The 20901-nt window shown below is 34.2% G+C and overlaps 1 protein-coding gene across 2 annotated transcripts; it reads left to right on the top strand.

Annotated features, from left to right (window-relative positions):
- The first annotated feature begins 3995 nt into the window (after positions 1-3995).
- SMCO1 (single-pass membrane protein with coiled-coil domains 1) lies at positions 3996-20091 on the top strand. 2 transcript variants are annotated; one of them, XM_051985534.1, is made up of 3 exons: positions 3996-4110; positions 14576-14725; positions 15047-20091. In XM_051985534.1, exons 1-3 carry the CDS (start codon positions 4055-4057, stop codon positions 15438-15440), a joined length of 600 nt encoding a protein of 199 aa, XP_051841494.1. In that variant the 5' UTR covers positions 3996-4054; the 3' UTR covers positions 15441-20091. The 2 variants fall into 2 exon arrangements, with proteins under 2 accessions (XP_051841494.1, XP_051841495.1); XM_051985535.1 differs by having other exon boundaries at positions 3996-4130.
- Positions 20092-20901: the final 810 nt, after the last annotated feature.

The raw sequence follows: 20901 nt of genomic DNA, 5'->3' as shown, positions 1-20901 counted from the left end.
GCAAAACATTTCCTTATTAGCCATGTTGCACATACAAACAAACAAAAAAACCAAGGAACACAAGTTAAAAAGTATGCTTCACTTTGCATTCAGAATTCATTAGTTCTCTCTCTCTGGAAATGAATAGCATTTTTCAACATGGACCCTGTGGAACTGTCTTGGATTACTGTATTGATTAGACACATGAGTCACATTTGATCATTATTATAATTTTGTTATTACTCTATACAGTGTTGAATAAACTATGTTGAGAAGGAGGGCATTCCTGAAATTGAACTTCTGCCCACTCTGTTAGTAGTCTCTCCTTGGTGAGTTTAAGGATCTCTCTTCTGTCTCAGCCAGACCACATCGTTAGCTTTATAGAAAATGTAGAAGATTCTTGGAGACATTTTTTCTATAAGTTCTTCAACCTGCTGAAATTGGGCAAAGCCTGAGTATCCTTTGAAATTTTCTTTTTTTTTTCTCTCAGAGAAGACTGTATCTGGCTCATATCTTTCTCTTTTTTTCCCTCTTGAAAATCCATTTCTCATGTTTCTATCTTCTAATTATGTTTTGGATGACTGAAAAACAAAAGCAGTTACATCCAACATCCAGGATGTAATCAGATAATGAAAGAAGTCAGCTACCTTACATAGTTGTAGATTAGTATATTAAGGAACTGCAGCCATTCTATTAATAAGCATCTTCTTTTAAATTAAATACTAATCAATTTTTGTATAGCAAAAAAAGGAAACAAAGTAAATGCTCATCAACTGAAGACTGGCTAAACAAATTCAATGAAATACATGAATGCGATAAAATATTACTGTGTAAGAAAAACTGAAGCAGTTCAAATGTCTTAATCTAGGATTTTACATTCCAAAATATCTGATCTCCACTTATTCAAACAAATTTTCTTCTATTGTCTTCCATGGTTTCTTAATCATAGGAAATGTCTGCTTATTTCTCTCTGTATAATGCCCACTTTATTCCCTCAGTTTAGAACATCATCTCCATTCTCTCTGTAAGTCTTCTGTTAAGTCCACATGTGTCCTTGGACAAACTGTTCCACTCTCTGATTAATGTTAGAATGAGAAAATTAGAAAAGATGGTATTGATGAGCTCCTTTTCTTTTCTCAATCATGTTCCTATTATCCTACTCTTCCTACAAGGCCTAATTCAAGTAGACATGAGTTGCCCCAGCCGTTGGTAATGCATTCTCCTTTGTACTCCCAAAATACTTACTGTAAGGGTTCATGGACCTGTATACAGGGACAGGAATCCAAATCAGAGGATGTTGGGATGAGAGCCTCTTTGAAGCTTATTAAAAGTCATTTGCATGGAACTAGCTCTAGCTACTTGGATAAGGAAGTAAAATGAATGTATATACCCCAGCCTCAATATCAAAATAATAGGCAGATGCAAGTACTGTTAGAAAAAAAATTTTTTTTGACCTGAGAGATCTTTTTGTATGTTGGCTAGATGACTATAAACCTGAATAAGAAAAGAGCTAAAACTATATTGATTAGTCCTAATATATGTATGAAGGAAATACACAGCCGCAAAAGATGTTTTCTAGTGTGGAAGATCTCCTGTGTTGAAGTCTAGGCAAAAGAAAGATTTCCTACTGATGGTGGGGAGCATACCTACAGGAAAATGACTGTTCTAGTTATCATTAGATTATATTAATGACTACTTTTTGTACTGTTTTAAAATTTACATAGCATTTTCCTGAGAATCTTTCACTTGTGAAAATTGTGGGACTTGAGTGAACCACACTGCATGTACTGACATATAAATTAATATCACATTTATTAAACACCTACTACATGAATACAAATATTTTAGGAGAATGGGACACCTCTTTTTCTGCTTTCAGGGAATTGCACCTGTTTGTTCTTCCCCTTCCAACCTGGAAAATCCCTTTCTTCTAATAAGAAATCAGAAGGCCTAATGTTGTATTCTGGCTTATATCCTGTTAACTATTTTCATTTAAAACATAAATCTGGATCTCCTTGTGTTTGGGGTCCAGTGCCAAGTCAAGGAGTCCTGGTATAATTTATTATACTATGTACTAAAATTTAGGGTCTTAGGTATCTACTCTGTGCCAGATGTTATTTAGTTGCAAAGATAGAAAACAATACATTCTCTGCTCTCAGGAAGCTAACAATCTACTATAAGGAACATGACACATACAAAAATAAATGGAATATAAGAATATGATAGAAACAGAAGAGAAATACAGAGTTGCTATGGAAGATTCAGAGAAAGCTTCATGCAGAAGCTAGCCTCTGAATTTGTACTTGAAGGAAAGGAATAAAAATAGTCTTTTATTTAATAAAGGGTTTTCAAAGCACTTTACATATATTAGTTTTATAGTAAGCATTTCAGTGGGCAGGGATGTGGATAGAATATGTTCTGACCATGTAGGATGGTCTATACAAATGATAGAGACAGAGTGGTACAAGATGAGATCAGGGAAAGGTCAGAAGTCTAGTCTGGTTAGAACACAAAGTACATTTAAAAAAAAAAAAAAAGAGGAATATAAGAAAAGAGCTACAGATGGAGAATGAGCTGTACTCAGAATTGAGTAGGAGGAGAAAATCAGGCTGAATTATGTTTGAGAAATTTTCTACTGTTTCCAATGATCTCCAAATGCTTTCTGTGACAAAAGTCCATTTCTTCAACAACCAATTGTCTTCCAATAATATTACATGACTGAGAATTAGAATATGTTACAGTCTTATAAGAATTAAAATTATAAATACCTCAAAGAACAATGGCAAGGCTAATGCATATATAACCAAGCTGCAGTATGTTAACTAACAATAGTGACTTACTTACTACAATTGGTGTAAAAAGACATCAAGGGACAGCAGGAGATAACATTTAAATAAAACTTAAGGGTTGAAAAACCCTTAGTATATATTATCTCATTTTGTCGTCACAATAATTCTGGGAGATAGGTACTATTCAAATCCCCATTTTATAGATGAGAGAACAAGGCAGAAAGCAGTTAACTGGCTTGCCCTAAGCCACACAGCTATTATATGACATTTTAAGCAGGCTTGGAATCAAGATCTAAATTCGAATCCTGCCTTTGATACCTACTAACTGGGGAAGTTACTTAATCTCTCCATGCCTCAGCTTCTATGTCTATAAAGTAGGGATGATATTACTTCCTATCTCACATTATTGTTTCGAGAATCAAATGAGTGAATGTGTTTGCAAATCTTAAAATGTTATATAAATGCTAGCAATCATGATGATGATGATAACTTTTAAAAAATTGGGCTGGTAATATAAGTAAGCATTACATAATTAATAACCTAAAAGAGCAAAAGGAAAACCTTTACTGTTTAGGGTTGATCCTTTAAGAAGGCTTTTCCTTTTATGAGGAAACATGATGAAGAATTGCAAAGACCAAAACTCTTGGAAGGAGTATCCAAACTGATGAAATCAAGCATCCATCAGTCTATGTGAATCCTATGTTTTCAACTATATTGTGAGCCTCATGAGGATCAGCACCAACTCACATTTCTTTTTTTTTTATCTACATGCAGTCGACTGCCCAGAACATGATAGGTACAAATAAATTTTTGTGGAAGATGATAGCTATACCTTTATGCACATCATATACCTTAAAAAGGGCCTGGGATTACTCTTACAAACTAATGCTTTGTAATACACAATTGTGAAAGTGTTAAAAGTGCAGAGTAATTCACATTTGTCCCAGATTCACCTCTCCTTTTTATGTGGGGCACTACATAATTTTGTGTGTGTGTATGTATAAACAGATACACACACTGTCACAACTAAACCCAACTATAAATAATATATTAGTGTATTAAGGCTGATTATACTAATCAAGGCAAATATTGTGTTGTTCCTAGGCATCTGTGTTTGCATATGCTGTTTTTTTGAAACTATATTTAGGTGTCCTGGCTATTAAAAGCTTTCCATGCTGAGTGACCTCAGGGTGAATTTATATCCCTATTCATGCTGTTGCTCACTTTTCTGGACAGGAAGACTGGACTCAAATCGTGTCTTAATATTTGCAGTCTTTTTTGTTTCCATGAAGATGAGCAGTGAGGGAACATCCTTGCATCCCCTGAAAGAAGCAATGAAAAGGTCACTAAGAAGTAGTGGGGGTAGGTTTGGTGTGGGGATGAGGTGGGGAGGAAGAAACCTGGCTCAGCTCTCTGGGAAGGTAGATAGTGAGGAGAGAAAAACAGTTAGTGAAAAATTGCACAGGGAGCTGGGGGTCTGCTAGTGAGCCTCTTGCTCCTGTCAATGTGGTGTGCAGACCAGAAGGGCTAAGTCTTCTAGGATCGTAAAGGAAAAAATTCTACTTACTCTATCGTCAAAAAAATTGTGTGTTTGTGTGTGTGTGTGTGTGTGTGTGTGTGTGTGTGTGTGTGCGCCAATTCCTTTATGAAGGGTAAGACATAGGGCTTCAGGCATATAATTATGAATAAGTCATTTTGTGTTTCACTTGTTTCTTTTTTCTCCTCTTTTTTTAATTGTTATACTCTTGTCAAATTTAATGCACACCATTTTTTACATACCTTTTTCTATTTCAATTTATTCTAATCAATTAATTTGTTTTTCTTGATGATTGTTATAATTTTAAAAATTCATTCCTATTATCTCATTAACTTTTCCAAGAAGTTGTAGTTTAGAAAAGGTATTTCCAACCCTTTGGAAATTCTTTCAAACCTGATTCCTCTGGCCTTTTCTTTCGTATTTCCTGAGAGACTTTTCTCAACTCATTCCATTGGCTTGAGGGGAGTAGATTCATATAAGCAGCCATCTACCAAGGACTCTTTATCCTGACTCCATGGCTTTCAAACTGACTAAAGTCTACAGAGTTCATCCCAATTTCTTCATCTTTAGCTTTTTCAAAAGTCATTTTTACTTATTTCATTAATTTCCCAATTACACGTGAAGAAAAATTAACTTTTTTTTAATTCCAAGTTTTAAATTCTCTCCTCCTCCATCTCATCCCCATCTAGAAAAGGCAAATAATTTGACACTGGTTATACATATGAAATCATGCAAAAAATATTTCCAAGTTGTGAAGGAAAATACAAATAAAATAATAAAAATAAAGAGATTTTTATTTATTTATTTGCTGAGGCAATTGGGGTTAAGCAACTTGCCCAGGATCACACAGCCATGAAGTATTAAGTGTCTGAGGTCAAATTTGAACTCAGAATCTCCTGATTTCAAAGCTGATGCTCTATTCATTGAGCCACCTAGTTGCCCCTAAAGAGATTTTTTTTTAAAGTAGACTTCAATCTGCACTCAGAGTTCATCAGTTCTTGTTCTAGAAAGTGGATAGTATATTTCATCATAGGTCCTTTGGAATTGTCTTTGTTCATCTTTTTCTTTCACAGTTGATCATCATACAATATTGTTGTTACTATATATAATATTTTCCTGGATCTGCTCACTTCACTTAATGCAAATATTTCTTAAGATATAATGAGAGCTGTAATTGGTACAGTTAGGTGGTACAATGGATAGGGTGCTGGGCACTCATCTTCCTGAGTTCAAATCCGACCTAGCTATTAGCTATGTGATTCTGTGCAAGTCACCTAACTCTGTTTACTTCAGTTTCCTGATCTATATAATTAGCTGGAGAAAGAAATGGCAAACCATTCCAATATCTTTGCCAAAAAAAACCCCAAACGGGTTCATAAAGAGTCAGAAACTTCTGAAAAACAACTGAACAACAAGATTGAAACTCCAGTACAACTGATCTCTCTGCTGATGAAAAACGATGAATATGACAGAAATCCATATTATTTCAAATAATAATAAGAACACCACAGTTTACAACTTTAAGGCAGAGACAGTTAGGAAGCACAGTAGATAGAGTCCTAGATTTGTAATCAGGAAGATGAGTTCAAATTCAGCCTCAGCCATTAACTTGCAACCCTGGGCAAGTCACTTAGACTATGTCTGCCTCAATTTCCTCATCTGTAAAATGGGGATAATAATAGCCCTCCCAAGGTTATTGTGAGAATAAAATGAGTTAATGTTTATAAAGTTCTTTGTAAATTGTAAAGTCCTATACAAATGTTAGCTAGTTTTCCTTTAATTTTAGCAGCTTTTTGTTTATCCTTAATAATGTTTTGACTACAATATTATTGAGTTTTAAGTTTATGTTAGAGAAGTGTATGGTATATTCAGAAGAGTGTTATATTTGGAGTTAGAGAATCTGGCTGGAATTTTGGTTCTGCCACATATCTGTGTGGTCCTGGGAAATTCATTTTGCTTCTTTAGGCGTCAGTTTTCTCCTGTGTAAAAGAAGTGGGCGGGACTATACAAGTTCTAAAATACCAACCATGTCTAAACCTATGATAACAACCATGTCTGTCATGCATTAATTAATGAGCAGTTGTTATTTGCTTATCCTCCCCAAAGCAGGAAACAGTTAGGAAAAGATGAGATATAAATATAAATAAAATATAGTCAATATCTTGAACAAACCTAAAATTTATTAGAGATGACTGGAAATAACACTGATAAATGTTATAAAAATTAGAATTTCATAGAGATGAAGAATTCAGATGAAGGAAGGATCACTTCTAACTGGAAAACTCAGGAAGGATTTTAGAGAGGAAATTATACATTGCAGGGTAATAAAAGGGATTTATGACCTCAATGTGGAGTCCCCTCAATGTGGAAGGAAAAATGACTAATATACAAATTGGCAAAAGAAAACTACTAATGATATAGACAATACCTAATCCAAGCAATTTAGAGGAGAAGAGACTACTTCCAAATGAAGTGTTCAGGGAAGAGTCAATAGGAAAGGAGTATTTGGTTTGGAATTTTGACAAAAAATAAGATTTTTTTTCCTCTGAATTTAGAGAAAGGGAAAAGAGTTGAACAGGGAAAGTTTAGCTGAGGGAATAACAGGAACCATGAAGAAATACAAAAACAGCCAGTGAGTGAGTGAAGAGGAGAGAAATTCAGTCAGTAAATAAACATTTATTAAGTACCTCCTTTGTTCCAGGAACTGTGTTAAGAACTGAGGCTACAAAGGCAGGCAAGAAACATTCCTTTCCTTGAAGTCTAATTAATGGAACTTTATATTCATTTGCACAAGGAACTCACCAACCAACTTGGATTTTAGAAAGATATATATAAGATGGAAACTGGGAGCAGGTAACAAAACAACAAAGCATGATGCTATTGTATCAATAACATGGGCCTGTCTAGCTTAGAGTAAGGCAGGCAAGAATGGGTAATTTTAAGCAATATGAAGGGAAAGAGGAGACCCAATAAAAGGTCTCCCCATTGCTTGGAAAGAGAAGGACAGTGAGAATTGAAAATAGAAGGTTTCAATTCCTGGGGAAATTCCTGGAAAAATCATTAAAGCAATAGCAGGAAAATACTTAGAAAAGGAAGCATTGAATATGAAGTACCAGGTATGGCTTTATCAGAAACAGTTAAGAGAGGCTAATATCAATTCATTTTGGAGTTGTTGGAGGTTTTTTAGGCACTGTATTTTGCCCTTGTTAGACCTTACCTGGAGGTTTAATTCTAAGCTTCACAAAATTATTAAATTAGTAGTTAAGGGGAATGCTGTAAATACGGTATACTTAAAATCTTAGCAGAACTTTCCATAAAGTTTTTGATAACATTCTGGTAGAACAAGTAATAATAAATGGATTAGGTAAAAATACAATAAAATGAATTCAGAACTGGTTGTGTGGCCAGACTCAAAAATAGTTATTAAGGGTTCAAAGTAAATGTGATGGGAGATGTAGGGAGTATCCCAGAAAGCTGCACATTAAGTCATAGCTAGCATGCTTATTAAATTTGCAGATGACACAAAACTGGGAAGGATAACTGATGTACTGCATGACAGGATCCAAAAGAATAATTTTGATGATCTAGATGCCAGGATTTCTTAAACTTTTTCTACATGTAATGCCTTTTCATTCAAGAAATTTTTATAAGACCCCAAGTAGATAGGCATATAAAATAGGTATACAAATAAAATGCTTGCTGATAATAAATCATAATTTCATGACCCTCACATTCAATTATAATCTCATATGAGGTCAAGAATAACAGTTTAAGAAGCTGGGGATTTAATATGTAATGGGGATAAACTGGAACCATTCCCAATAAAATCAGGAGTAAAACAAAGTTACCCACTATCACCAGTACTGTTTATATTAGAAATGCTAGCTTCAGCCATAAAACTTGAGTAAGAGATTAAAGGAATTAGAGTAGGTAATGAGGAAACCAAATTATCACTCTTTGCTGATGATATGATGGTATACTTAGAGAACCCCAGAGATTCTACTAAGAAGCTATTAGAAATAATCCACACCTTTAGCAAAGTTGCAGGATACAAAATAACCCACATAAGTCATCAACATTCTTGCATATCACTAGTAAAATCCAAAAGTTAGAGTTGCAAAGAGAAATTCCATTTAAAGTAACTACCTATAGTATAAAATATTTGGGAATCTATCTGCCAAGGGAAAATCAGGAACTATCTGAGCAAAACCACAAAACACTTTCACACAAATAAAGTCAGATCTAACTAATTGGAAAAATATCAAATGCTCTTGGATAGGGCAAGCAAATATAATAAAGATGACAATATTACCTAAACTAATCTATTTATTTAGCGCTATACCAATCAGACTCCCAAAAAACTGTTTTAATGACCTAGAAAAAATAACAACAAAGTTCATATGGAAAAACAAAAGGTCAAGAATTTCAAGGGAATTAATAAAAAAAAAAAATCAAATGAAGGTAGCCTAGCTGCACCAGATCTAAAATTATATTATAAAGCAGCAGTTACTAAAACCATCTGGTATTAGCTAAGAAATAGACTAGTTGATCAATGGAATAGATTAGGTTCAAAGGACAAAACACCCAATAACTTTAATAATCTAGTGTTTGACAAACCCAAAGACCCCAGCTTTTGGGATAAGAATTCACTGTTTGACAAAACCTTCTGGGAAAATTGGAAATTAGTATGGCAGAAACTAGGTATTGAGCCACACTTAACACCATACACAAGGTCAAAATGGGTTCATGACCTAGGCATAAAGAATGAGATTATAAATAAATTAGAAGAACATAGCATAGTTTACCTCTCAGACCTGTGGAAGAGGAAGGAATTTATGAACAAAGAAGAACTAGAGATCATTATTGATCACAAAATAGAAAATTTTGATTATATCAAATTGAAAAGTTTTTGTACAAACAAAACCAATGCAGACAATATAGAAGGGAAGCAATAAACTGGGAAAACATTTTTACAATCAAAGGTTCTGATAAAGGCCTCATTTCCAAAATGTATAGAGAATTGACTCATAAGAAATCAAGCCACTCTCCAATTGATAAATGATCAAAGGATATGAATAGACAATTCTCAGAAGTAGAATTGAAACTATTTCTAGCCATATGAAAAGATGCTCCAAGTCATTATAATCAGAGAAATGCAAATTAAGACAACTCTGAGATACTACTACACACCTGTCAGACTGGCTAGAATGACAGGGAAAGATAATGCGGAATGTTGGAGGGGATGTGGGAAAATAAGGACACTAATACATTGTTGGTGGAATTGTGAATACATCCAGCCATTCTGGAGAGCAATTTAAAACTATGCTCAAAAAGTTATCAAACTATGCATACCCTTTGATCCAGCAGTGTTTCTACTGGGCTTATATCCCAAAGAAATCTTAAATAAGGGAAAGGGACCTGTATGTGCAAGAATGTTTGTGGTAGATCTCTTTGTAGTGGCCAGAAACTGGAAACTGAGTGGGTGCCCCTCAATTGGAGAATGGCTTAATAAATTGTGGTATATGAATGTTATGGAATATTATTGTTCTGTAAGAAATGACCAGCAGGATGATTTCAGAAATGCCTGGAGAGGAGAGATTTACATGAACTGATGCTGAGTGAAATGAGTAGGATGAAGAGATCATTATATACTTTAACAACAACATTGTTATGATGTTCAGTATACTGATCAGTTCTGATGTACATGACCCTCTTCAACAATGAGATGAACCAAATCAGTTCCAATAGAGTAGTAATGAGTTAAACCAGCTATACCCAGCGAAAGAACTCTGAGAAATGAGTATGAACCACTACATAGAAGTCCCAATCCCTCTATTTTTGTCTGCCTGCATATTTGATTTCCTTCACAGGTTAATTGTACACTATTTCAAAGTCCGATTCTTTTTGTACAGTAAAATAACTGTATGGATATGTATACATATATTGTATTTAACATAACTTTAACATATTTAACATGTATTGATCAACCTGCCATCTGGGGAAGCAGGTGGAGGGAAGAAAAGGAAAAGTTGGAACAGAATGTTTTGCAAGGGTCAATGCTGAAAAATTACCCATGCATATATCTTGTATAAATTAAAAAGTTATAATAAAAAAGAAGCTGGGCATCTAAACCAATGACTTGCATCTAGTAATGCAAATTCAATAGCAGTAAGTGTAAAGTTTTACATTTGGGTATAAAAAAATGTACTCCATAACTATAAGACAGGGGAAATATGGATGGATAACTGCAAGCTAAATGAGCAGTCAGTCAGCAGTGTGATATAGCTGTCAAAAAAATTAATGTAATGTTGGTCTGCATTAGGAGAGGTAAAGCTTCAGTAATAGGAAGGGGATAATCCCACTATATTGGGCCCTTATCAGACTTTGTGGGGAGTCTTGTTTTAGTTCTGGACATCACAAATTAAGAACAACTTCAACACATTGGACAATAAATAGAAGAAGGCAAATTGGATAGTAAAGGACTTTGAATTCATGACTTTGAAAAGACTGAGCATGTTTAATTAGGAGAAAAAAAAATATTCAGAAGAAACATCTTAGCTGTCTTCAGATAGATGAAAGTCTGTCATGTGACAAAGAAATTGGTCTTGTTCTGTAGTAGCCCCAAAGGACAGAACCAAGAACAGTGAATGGAAGTTGTAAAGATACAAATTTAGGCTAAACATAAAGAAAACATTCCTAATAATTAGAACTGTCCAAAAGTAGGATGATTTGTGCTAAAAGCTTTTGGATCTCTCCTCCTCTCAGATCATCAAGCAGAGGATGGACCACCACTCATAGGGTATGTTATACTGAGAATCCCTTTTGTGTAGGTATTAAACTAAATTGCCAATGTGATTCCATCCAAATCTCTAATGTTTTCAAATTCAACAAACTGCAACTTTCAGAAATTATGAAGTGACTACCATAGAGGAACTATTTGATGTCATGGAATGCAATTTCAGAGAAAATCGTAGTATAAAGAAAAAAGAATAAGGAACTGAACACTAATTTAGAAGTACATGCACATGAAGAAGAAGATTCAATAAAGGAAATGGGGAAGGGGAGAACAAAAAGATAAAAAAAATTAAGAGGGCTTAGCTCTCATGTATATGTGTGTATATATATATACATATACATATACATATGAGATATACTTTGTGTCATGGAAGTTAATATGAAAGAAATTTTCATATGCAGAAAATTAAGAATAAATCAATAATTCGTAAAAATATGAAAAAGAGAAGTGGAATTCTTATTGGGAAGAGATTAAAAGGAATTAGAATTAGAGAACTAGAGATAGAACCAGATGAACCACCAGAATTAAGTGAAAATTTTTTCAAAGGGAAAGAGAATTGTTTGTATGTATTCTTGTATGACTCTTATCAGTGGATCTTTGGTATTGAATTCTTTCATGATGTTTGCATTATTTTTTTCTTTGACCTGGAAGTTCTGAATTTGAGCCATGATATTCCTTGACATTTTCATTTTGGGGTTCCTTTCGCAAGCTGTCCAATGGTTTCTTTTTATTTTCATTTTATCCTTTAGTTAAAACCAACAAGTCTTAACATTTTCATTTATGATTTTTTAAAAATATATTATTTATGCTTTTTATAGTCATGGCATTCAGGGAATCTGATGATTTTTAAATTATCTTTCTTTGACTCATTCTACAAGTCATTTTTTTAAAATAAAAGGTACTTTATATTTTCTTTTGTTTTTATTTTGTCTTTCAGTTTTATTGTAATATTTATTGTTGTCTCATGGTATCACTGATCTGTTTAAACTACATAAATTTTCTTTTTTTTTTTATTTTTATTTTCCATATATCAGGTAACTTAGAAACAGATTTTGATTTTTTTCTATTAATAGAGTCTAATGAAAAAATAAAATAGAACATTTAAAAATGTTATTAAATGAGATATATTTGAAGTGCATAAGGTTTTTTCTTTTTACAAAATATACAGACAAATACATATTATATAATCATAAATATAAGATAGAAACATGTAGTTATTTAGATGCATTTTTAGTGAGGACCTAAAATTCATTGAGAAATCTAGAATTTTTACTTTGATAGCCTAATTTTTAAAGGAAAATTATTTCTTAAAATCTTTTGGCGTATGTTTTTTGTTTTACTCTGCCTTATTTAAAATCGTTGTACCTAATAAGACAATTTGAACAGTATTCCAAAATGGGTCCATAAAGTTTCCAATGTAAAATCCCCCTATATCTGAGTCTTAAATATTTTTCTTTTTTTTATTAAAAACATTTGGAGATTCCTAGTGTCTTCCTTATTCTACCAAGGATTACATAAACTACATAAATTTTCAAGGAGTCCACTTATTTCAGCAAAGTTTTTCACCTTAATAAAAATAATATATTTATTAATTTACTTATTCATTTCATTTATATGATTTTTTTAAACTTTCGCTTCATTTCTTCAAGGAATTTCAGTAGAACTTATGACAAATCTGCGGTTTTTTTTGAGGCTTTGCTTATCAATGACATGGAATTATTGTTTTCTTCTGGATTTGTGCTTTGGACATACCTGGCTTCTGCTTAAAAGATAATCTTTATCATCATTGTTTTCTTCTCTTGATTCATTTTCTAGTCTTTTCCCCTGAATTCTGTGGGAGAATATTTAACTGCAAACTCTATTTAACATATTTTAACTTTTTCCTTGTTCAAGAGTTATAATTATTACTTCAAATTATCTTAAGAAAAGAGAAATGTCTATTCTAATAGACCTAAGATTGAAAAATACCTCTTCATCCAGAGAGAACAATGGAAACTGAATGTGGATCGAAACATTATTTTCACCTTTTTTTTGTTTGCTTTTTTGTAATTATGGTTTTTCCCTTTTGTTTTGATTTTTCTTTTACAATATGACTAATATGAAATATGTTTAAATTTATTGTAGATGTATAACATAGATTGCTTGCTATCTTGGGGAGGGAGAAAGTAAGGCAGGAGAGAAAAAAAATTTTGGAACTCAAAATTTTACAAAAATGAATGTTGAAAACAATCTTTACATGTAACTGGAAAAATAAAATACTATTTAAATTTTAAAAATTAAAAAAAAATTTTTAAAGGAGACAAATGTTTGAATATGGGAAAACTATGGCAGGTTAGGCATTTCTTTCTCTAAGCTAAAAATACTACAGATTGAGAAAAAAACAAAATTAGTAAAAATTGTGTCTGGCAGACTTCTGCCTAAAATGCATACTATTAGCATTTTTTCTTTGACAATTGGGTCTGTGTGTCAGAGTTAGGCTCTGTGCATTCCTAGGGGGAATAATGGGCTCCTGATCTGTTTGGACTCTGGGTTATGGGCAATATGTTCTTTAAGGACAGCAGGAGCAGATCAAGCCAGCATACTATACCAAAGTGGTCTTTGTAGTGCAGTCTGTGCCAGAATATTTTAATCTAAGGCACATCCCAATAATGAGGCATGCCCTGCAAGATCCTGGGCCTTACACAGGTGACACAGGTAAGTCCTTGGCTAGATCTGCATTCTTGTCTCTTTGTCCCTGTAGAAAGCTGCAGGATGCAGGCTCTTCTATTTTATCCCTAAGTTCCAAGTTGGAGTTTCTGTGAACTAAACTCTTAGGCTAAGTTTTTTCTGGGTAGGCCCTTTTGCCAATATCAAAAATCTTCCCATTATCTTCTTGGGCAAAGACGGGCTGGCAAAAATGCACTTACTATAGTTTCTCTTTGGATTCCGTGATCATTACTCTCATCTGGTATTCTTTTTTCATTTTTTTACTGGATTAATTGTGAAAGTACTGTGATGTCCTGTTTCTGTTATTTCACTACCTGGAAGGCCAATAATTACTGATGAAATTTCAAATTAGTCACTGTCAAAGCAGCCAGGCTCTATTTCAGTGTAGAAGTTTAAGAAACTTTGCCCACTGATCTAAAGTAAAGTTTAATTGTCTTCTTCCTCATTTTCTTTCCTAATATTAGGTTTCCCCACCTAAACCAGGCTGGAAGTACAGAACTATTCATGGCCTGATTCCACTACTGATAATCAACTGGGCCTTTTTAAGACAAAGAACAACAATCCCTTCTTACTTGGGCTGGTTCCCTTCTCAGGCAATCTGAATTGCTTCCCTCACTCCTTACCATATTTACCTCTAACCAGATAGATATAATCCACTGATTGGAATTTAAGAGCTAAAGAAATCACTCAGCTTCAGCCTCCCTAGTAGTTGGAAAGATAGCAGTGTGCGACCACACTTGACTAAAGCTTGCTTTTCTCATCCTTTAGGGTAGGAAAAAAACTTCAGACCTTGGAGACACAGTTTGAAAAACTAGACTCTGCCATGGAAAATCTGACTCAAAAGTTTGAATTTCATAGAAAGACTCTGGAAAGCCAAGCAGTCCAAGATGAAATGTGGACAGCAGTTCTGGAGATCAAGTAAGAGCAAGCAAAAAAAGTGACTTAGGAGGTAGTTTGTTTTTCTTTCTTATTTGAATAGCCATCCAGCTGAATTTCCCAATGCTATTACAATGATGAACCATGAAAAAATAATATTTTCCTAATTGTTATGAAAGCTAAGTAATAACTCATTATAATATAGGTTTTTCTTACGTACTTTTTTTTTTTTGAAAAAATAAGTGATTCACTTGTCAATGTCAAGTTTGTTGTTTTAAACTGGCCTGTTTTAATGGAAATTCATTTCATATATCTGCAGAAAATAATTCTGTTTCTCAAGGACTTTTTCCAACTTTTTTATAGGTTCACTTCTTTGGAATTAAATGTATTCTACAGCTACATCACTGAAACACTTCACTACCTACACTCTCAGGTGCTTGAGAAGCTTCCAGATCTGAAGAGAGGACTTCCCACTCTGGCCACTGTTCTTAAGAGAAAAAACAATAACAAGCATATTAAAATTGCATGGGAGACAGTTTTAGAGGCATTAGGACTTCAGGAAGAAGATGTCAAAGCCTTCTGTACTTTCTTTATCGCACATAGCAGCAAAGCAGAATACTATTCAGCTAATCTGAGGAAGACATACATTCCTGACACCACTCTCATAATAACCAACATAGTGAAAAACCAGGTTTTGCAGACAAGTTTGCTACATGCAGTTCAGGTGATAGAGAAGAAGAAAACTGAAAAATCTTAAAAAAGAACAAAGGGAAATCTTCAAAATGGTGACATTCTCTATCCAAAGCTAATTCACGTTTGTGGTGAGAAATTGTAAATATTTATGTTCATATATGCAATTCTCTGAATATCCTGATTTGTTCCCATTGCAAAAAGGGACTCTTCATTCAGTCATCATAGAATTTCAATAGCATCATAGTAAGTGATGTGGGAGATATAAAGAAGTATATAGAACACATAGTCTTGTCCTTCAAAGCTTACAGTACAGTTGGGGATACATATGTAAATACATAAAGAGTTAAATTATCAAGTTAAGTTGCTGTTGGCTCTTGAATCTTATTTCAGTTATAACCTATTTCTCACACAGAATAACATAAAAATTAAGACTTCCAAAAATGTAGCTAAGAAATTTCATTATCCTATATGACTTAGCTTAATCATAGTTGTAGTAGAGAATACTATAGATTTACAATATAACTGAACCTTCCACAGTCCACAGTCCTCTTAAGTTCTAATTTCCTGTGAGACACACCAACACCATCCCAGACAGTCCTTCTGTCTCTTTCCCAAAGATCCTTGCCCATAGACTCTTTGATAATAATAATACTTTTCATAGTCCCTGCTCCTTTCATTCCAACTTTCCTTTATCTCTTACTAGTAACTATAATTCTTTATCATCTTTTCCTCCTTCCTCTTTCTCATTCTACCCTAGTTCTCAAATAACCAGTTTACAATGCTAATAACTATTACTAAGCAAGGTTTAGAGAGGGAGTAAGAGAACAGCCATCTCAGAGTCCATTAAACTACCAAATATGTATCCCTGGGTTTCAGCTATTTCTTGTCCAGTCCTACCTTGCTCTCCAGTTTAATCTTTTGACTATAATAATATTGTATCAAACAAATGCCACAGGTAGCAAATGCCAAATGTAGTAGATGCTCATCAGTTGGGGAATGGCTGGATAGTATGGTATATGAATGTAATAGAATATGATGGGTAGAATGATTTCAGAAAAACCTGGAAATACTTACGTGAACTGATGCTAAGTGAAGTGAGCAGACCCAAGAGAACATTGTACACAGCAATAAGATCATGTGATGATCAACAGGGATGGACTTGGCTCTTTTCAACAATGAGGTGACTCAAAACAGTTCCAACAGACTTGTAATGGAAAGTGCCCTCCCAAATGCCAAATGACATGACACAGGATTAGAGGAATTTGAAGGAGGAAAGACAATAGCTCACCACAAGTCAAAGTAGTCAGGAAAGGTTTCAATAGAAAAAGGATGAATGGAATGGAAGGTGTCAAGGCAAAGGAGTTTGGACATCTTCTATAGGTAATAAGACTCCCTGAAAGTTTTTAAATATAGGTAGGTAGTATGCTCATTCCCAAATTGAAAGATAAAACAAGAGAATTTTCCATAGCAATACTGTGATTGTCATTTCTAAATCTATATCTAGTCTTACAGTATCATGAAAATATACTAAGCCCTTCTCCTTCCCTCTTTTAGAAATATTAGAAATAATATGTCAGTTTCAAATCCTTTTGGAGTCATTAAAATGAAATGTCTTACTTGTACTTGATCAAAGAGAAACTGATGGAATACTCTGGAACCCTTAATTTTTTTATGCTTATTGGAAAATGGGCTAATTATCCTGCCCAATTTTTTTAAAATATTATTTTATTTTTCTAAATACATGCAAAGAGTTTTCAATATTCACCCTTGCAAAACCTAGAGTTCCAAATTTTTCTCCTCTCTTTTCCACTCCCTCCCCTCCTCGAGATAGCAAGCAATCTGATATAGGTTAATTATGAGCAATTCTTCTAAACATATTTCCACATTCATCATGCTGCACAAGAAAAATCATATCAAAAAGGGAAAAAACAGGAAAAAAGAAAAAAAAACAAGCAAACAATAACAAAAAAGGTGAAAATACTACACTTTGGTCCACATTCAGTATCCATAGTTCTCTCTCTGGATGTGGATGGCATTTTCCATTACAAGTCTGTCAGAACTGCCTTGAATCACCTCATTGTTGAAAAGAGTCAAGTCCATCCCTGTTGATTATCACATAATCTTGTTGCTGTATATAATGTTTTCTTGGTTCTGCTCACTTTACTTAGCATCAGTTCATGTAAGTATTTCCAGGCTTTTCTGAAATCAGTTTGCTCATCATTTCTTATAGAACATAATATTCCATTACATTCATATACCATAATATTTATCCATCCCCCTACTGATGAGCATCCATTTCCAATTCCTTGACACTACAAAAAGAGTGAAGCTCTTAATTTCTATCTTACTAAAGACATAATAGTGTCTTATAATAGAAGACAATTAAGTTCAGGTAATAATCCATCTAAAACTAAAGAAATTTTTGACTTGAATATGGTGACCAAAGTGACCAAGTACACCTTTATTTAAAAGGTAAAATCAAGATGGTAGAATGAGAAGAAACATTTTTTACTAGCTTACCTAATATACCTCATCTATAACAACTTAGAGAATTAGACTAAATTCTAATCAGAAAATCAAGAAAAAGTCACAATGAATCACTTTTCCAACCGAGGTCAGCTCAGGGAGACAAGCAGAGAAGTCTGACAACATTGGGGTAGGGCTGGCCAGGAGTATATGCTGCAAGAGGGAGCATTTCAGCACTCAAAGATGGAAAAAGGGCTAAGACAGAGGACCAGGACAGGAAGCACTGGAATAGAAAAAGATCCTAGGAGATCTTGAATTAGTACTTGATGCAAGAATGGAGGCCTCTGGCAACTTTGTTGACCATTATTCAGATGCAGATCATAGATCCAGAGCAGGGGAGTGTCTAGATAAAAATAGAAGCCTTTTCACCTGAAATGGAAGTTGGGTGAGACGTTAACACAGATATTCTCCCCACTACCTTTAGAGATAGAGACCAAAGAAAGAATTCAGATTCTTCCTGGAAGAACACTGCCTGAACAGCTCAAAACCCAGATTGGTTCTTAATGCCCCGAAAAGGTTGGGGTCCAGTTTGATCGCCAAATTATCTAGCTTCCGGTGTTTGTTTCATCAGGGAACCAAATGTTGAGGTCTAGCTTTGGGGTACCTAAATGAAATTAGGATTAAGGTCTAGTGGCAGGTTTGGGGTACAGATTCCGCGCAAGGGGGTCTAGTAGCGGTGCGAGTTCCCAATAAAAGCATTTATTGGCCCAGAGAGCTAGATTGATAAAAGAGGTTTATTAGTAGATAAGCAAAGTTAAAGTATAGGCGAAGGTAGAGATAAGGAGGGCACTGGACAGGGGGTCCAGTGGACAGAGGGTCCTCACATGGTAGCCATGTTTGGAATCTCTGCAAAGAGGGGTTCCCAGCGTGGCCTTTTTATAATAGGAGACTTAGCTCGAGGGGCTTTTAGGTGTAGCCCCAAAGTTGATTCAGATCCTGGTGGGGCTGGGACAGGTCCGGATCTTCTATTGGAATTCAAAGGGACCAGGATTTGTGAGTTAAAGGGCAATTTACATTATTAACTAGGAGAGAGTGGGAATCTAGAAAGGAATCTTTCCCGCATCAGAACAACTTCAGGAAATGCAGCTGTGTAGCTTTGAGCCAAGAAACTGAGCAACAACTCAGTTCCAGCATTAGTCAAACACATAAGCCTTCAGTGAGATAATGAGGACTAGAGATCTAAACCAAAGGGAAGTCAGCAGTTTAGTTGCTTTGAAGCTGTAAAAGTTCTTGGTAGACAAATAGTGACTGAGTCCAGTGGTAATCTACAGAAACTCAGTCACACACAAGCCAACAGACCCAACCCAATCAGAAGCTAATAGAGCTAAGATTAGGAAGCAATGAACAGACTTTAACTCAGATCATACCACTTTGGGAGCATTAAAAACTTGCAGGCCCTCATCCTGAATTGTGAAAATAGGAGAACATAAAAAGGCAGAAGCTTAGGCCAGACATGCTCTCACACCCAGAATTACCTAGAGCTCAGCATTAACATAAAATCCAAAATCAAGAAGTAAACTGGAAAAATGAACAAATGAAAAAAGAATTGGAGATTCTATGAGGCTATGAGAGTGATAGGGAAGCTCAAGACACAAACACAAAAGCAGACAATGACTTGAAAGCACCTGTAAGCAAAACCCCGCCAAAGAAAAATGCTGATTTGAACATAAGCCAACAAGAATTCCTAGAAAAGTTAGAGTATTGTGGGGTTTTTTTTAAAGATCAAAAAAAAGATGTTTTTTTTTTAAACCCTAACTATTAAAAAAAAAAAAAAAAAACAATGAGAATAGTAGAGGAAAAAAATGAGAAAAGATAGCTTGGTAAAAGATATAGAAAACCTTGCTGAAAGAAGATAACTATTTGAAAATTGGTATTGGCCAAACAGAAGCTAATGTGTCCATGAGGCATTAAGAAACAATAAAACAAAGTCAAGGAAGTTATAAAAAGAGAATTAGCAGCTTGGTAAGACAGAAAACCTTGCTGAAAGAAAATGACTTCATATGAGACATCAGGAAAAATAAAACAAAATCAAATAAATGAAAAAATAGAAGATCTAGGATTATAATTAAGAAAAACCTACCCAATAACACTGAATATTATATTAGAAAGGAGAAATGGATTTCTAATGAAATAGAGGACTTTTAAGAGTTCCTGATACTGTCAATAAAAAGTTATTAAAAAAAAAAAAAGAGTTCCTGATAAAAAGATTAGAACTAAGCAGAAAAGCTAACATTCAAACACAGGAATTGAGAAACATAAAATGCGAAACATGAGTGAGAAATCATAAGGGATTAAATTGTTAGGATTCTTTTATAGGAAGATGATATGTATAATTCCTCAGAAATTTATAATCACTAGGATTCTTAAAGGGGATCTACTTAAATGAAAAGCCTGAGTATAATTCTATTGCAAGTGGATGACTTAAAAAGGATAGGTAGGATAGTAAAATCTCTGGGAGAAGGAAAGGAAAATTATGGGGAAAATTATCTCATATAAATGGGGAGAACAAGCAAGAGTTTATATAACAGAAGGGACAGTAAGGGAAGAACAGGGGACACTTGAACCATAATCATCTGAATTAGCTAAAAAAAATAAGAATATACATATACACAAAGTTGAATGCAAAAATTCATCCTACCCAACAGGAAAGTAGAAGGAAAAATAATTAAATAAAAAGGAAAGGGCATAATAGAGAGGTGAGCCTATGGCAGACGATTGTCAGAAATAAAACAGACTTTTGTAGGATGGAGGAAAATATACAGCTTAGTGATCATAACTCAATGTGAATGTGAACTCACCCATAAAACAGAAGGATAGAAGAACTGATTTAAAACCAGAATCCAATAATATGTTATTTACACTTCAACTGAAAGATAAAGTCAAAATAAGAGACTGAAATACCCAAGTAGGCTTCAGCTGAAGGTAAAAGGGCAGAAATAGCAAACATGATCTAGGCAAAACAAAAGCAAAAATAGATATAATGAAAAGGGATGAACAGA

Source organism: Antechinus flavipes, chromosome 3, assembly GCF_016432865.1.
Source record: "Antechinus flavipes isolate AdamAnt ecotype Samford, QLD, Australia chromosome 3, AdamAnt_v2, whole genome shotgun sequence".
NCBI classification, from domain to species: domain Eukaryota; kingdom Metazoa; phylum Chordata; class Mammalia; order Dasyuromorphia; family Dasyuridae; genus Antechinus; species Antechinus flavipes.
This window is presented reverse-complemented; position numbering and strand designations above follow the sequence as displayed.

Excerpts from the sequence above, each read along its gene's own strand:
- SMCO1 (XM_051985534.1), top strand. The coding sequence starts at position 4,055 with ATGAAGATGAGCAGTGAGGGAACATCCTTGCATCCCCTGAAAGAAGCA. Across the intron at positions 4,111-14,575 it reads CTGAAAGAAGCAATGAAAAG|GGTAGGAAAAAAACTTCAGA; the intron begins GTCACTAAGAAG and ends CTCATCCTTTAG. Across the intron at positions 14,726-15,046 it reads ACAGCAGTTCTGGAGATCAA|GTTCACTTCTTTGGAATTAA; the intron begins GTAAGAGCAAGC and ends ACTTTTTTATAG.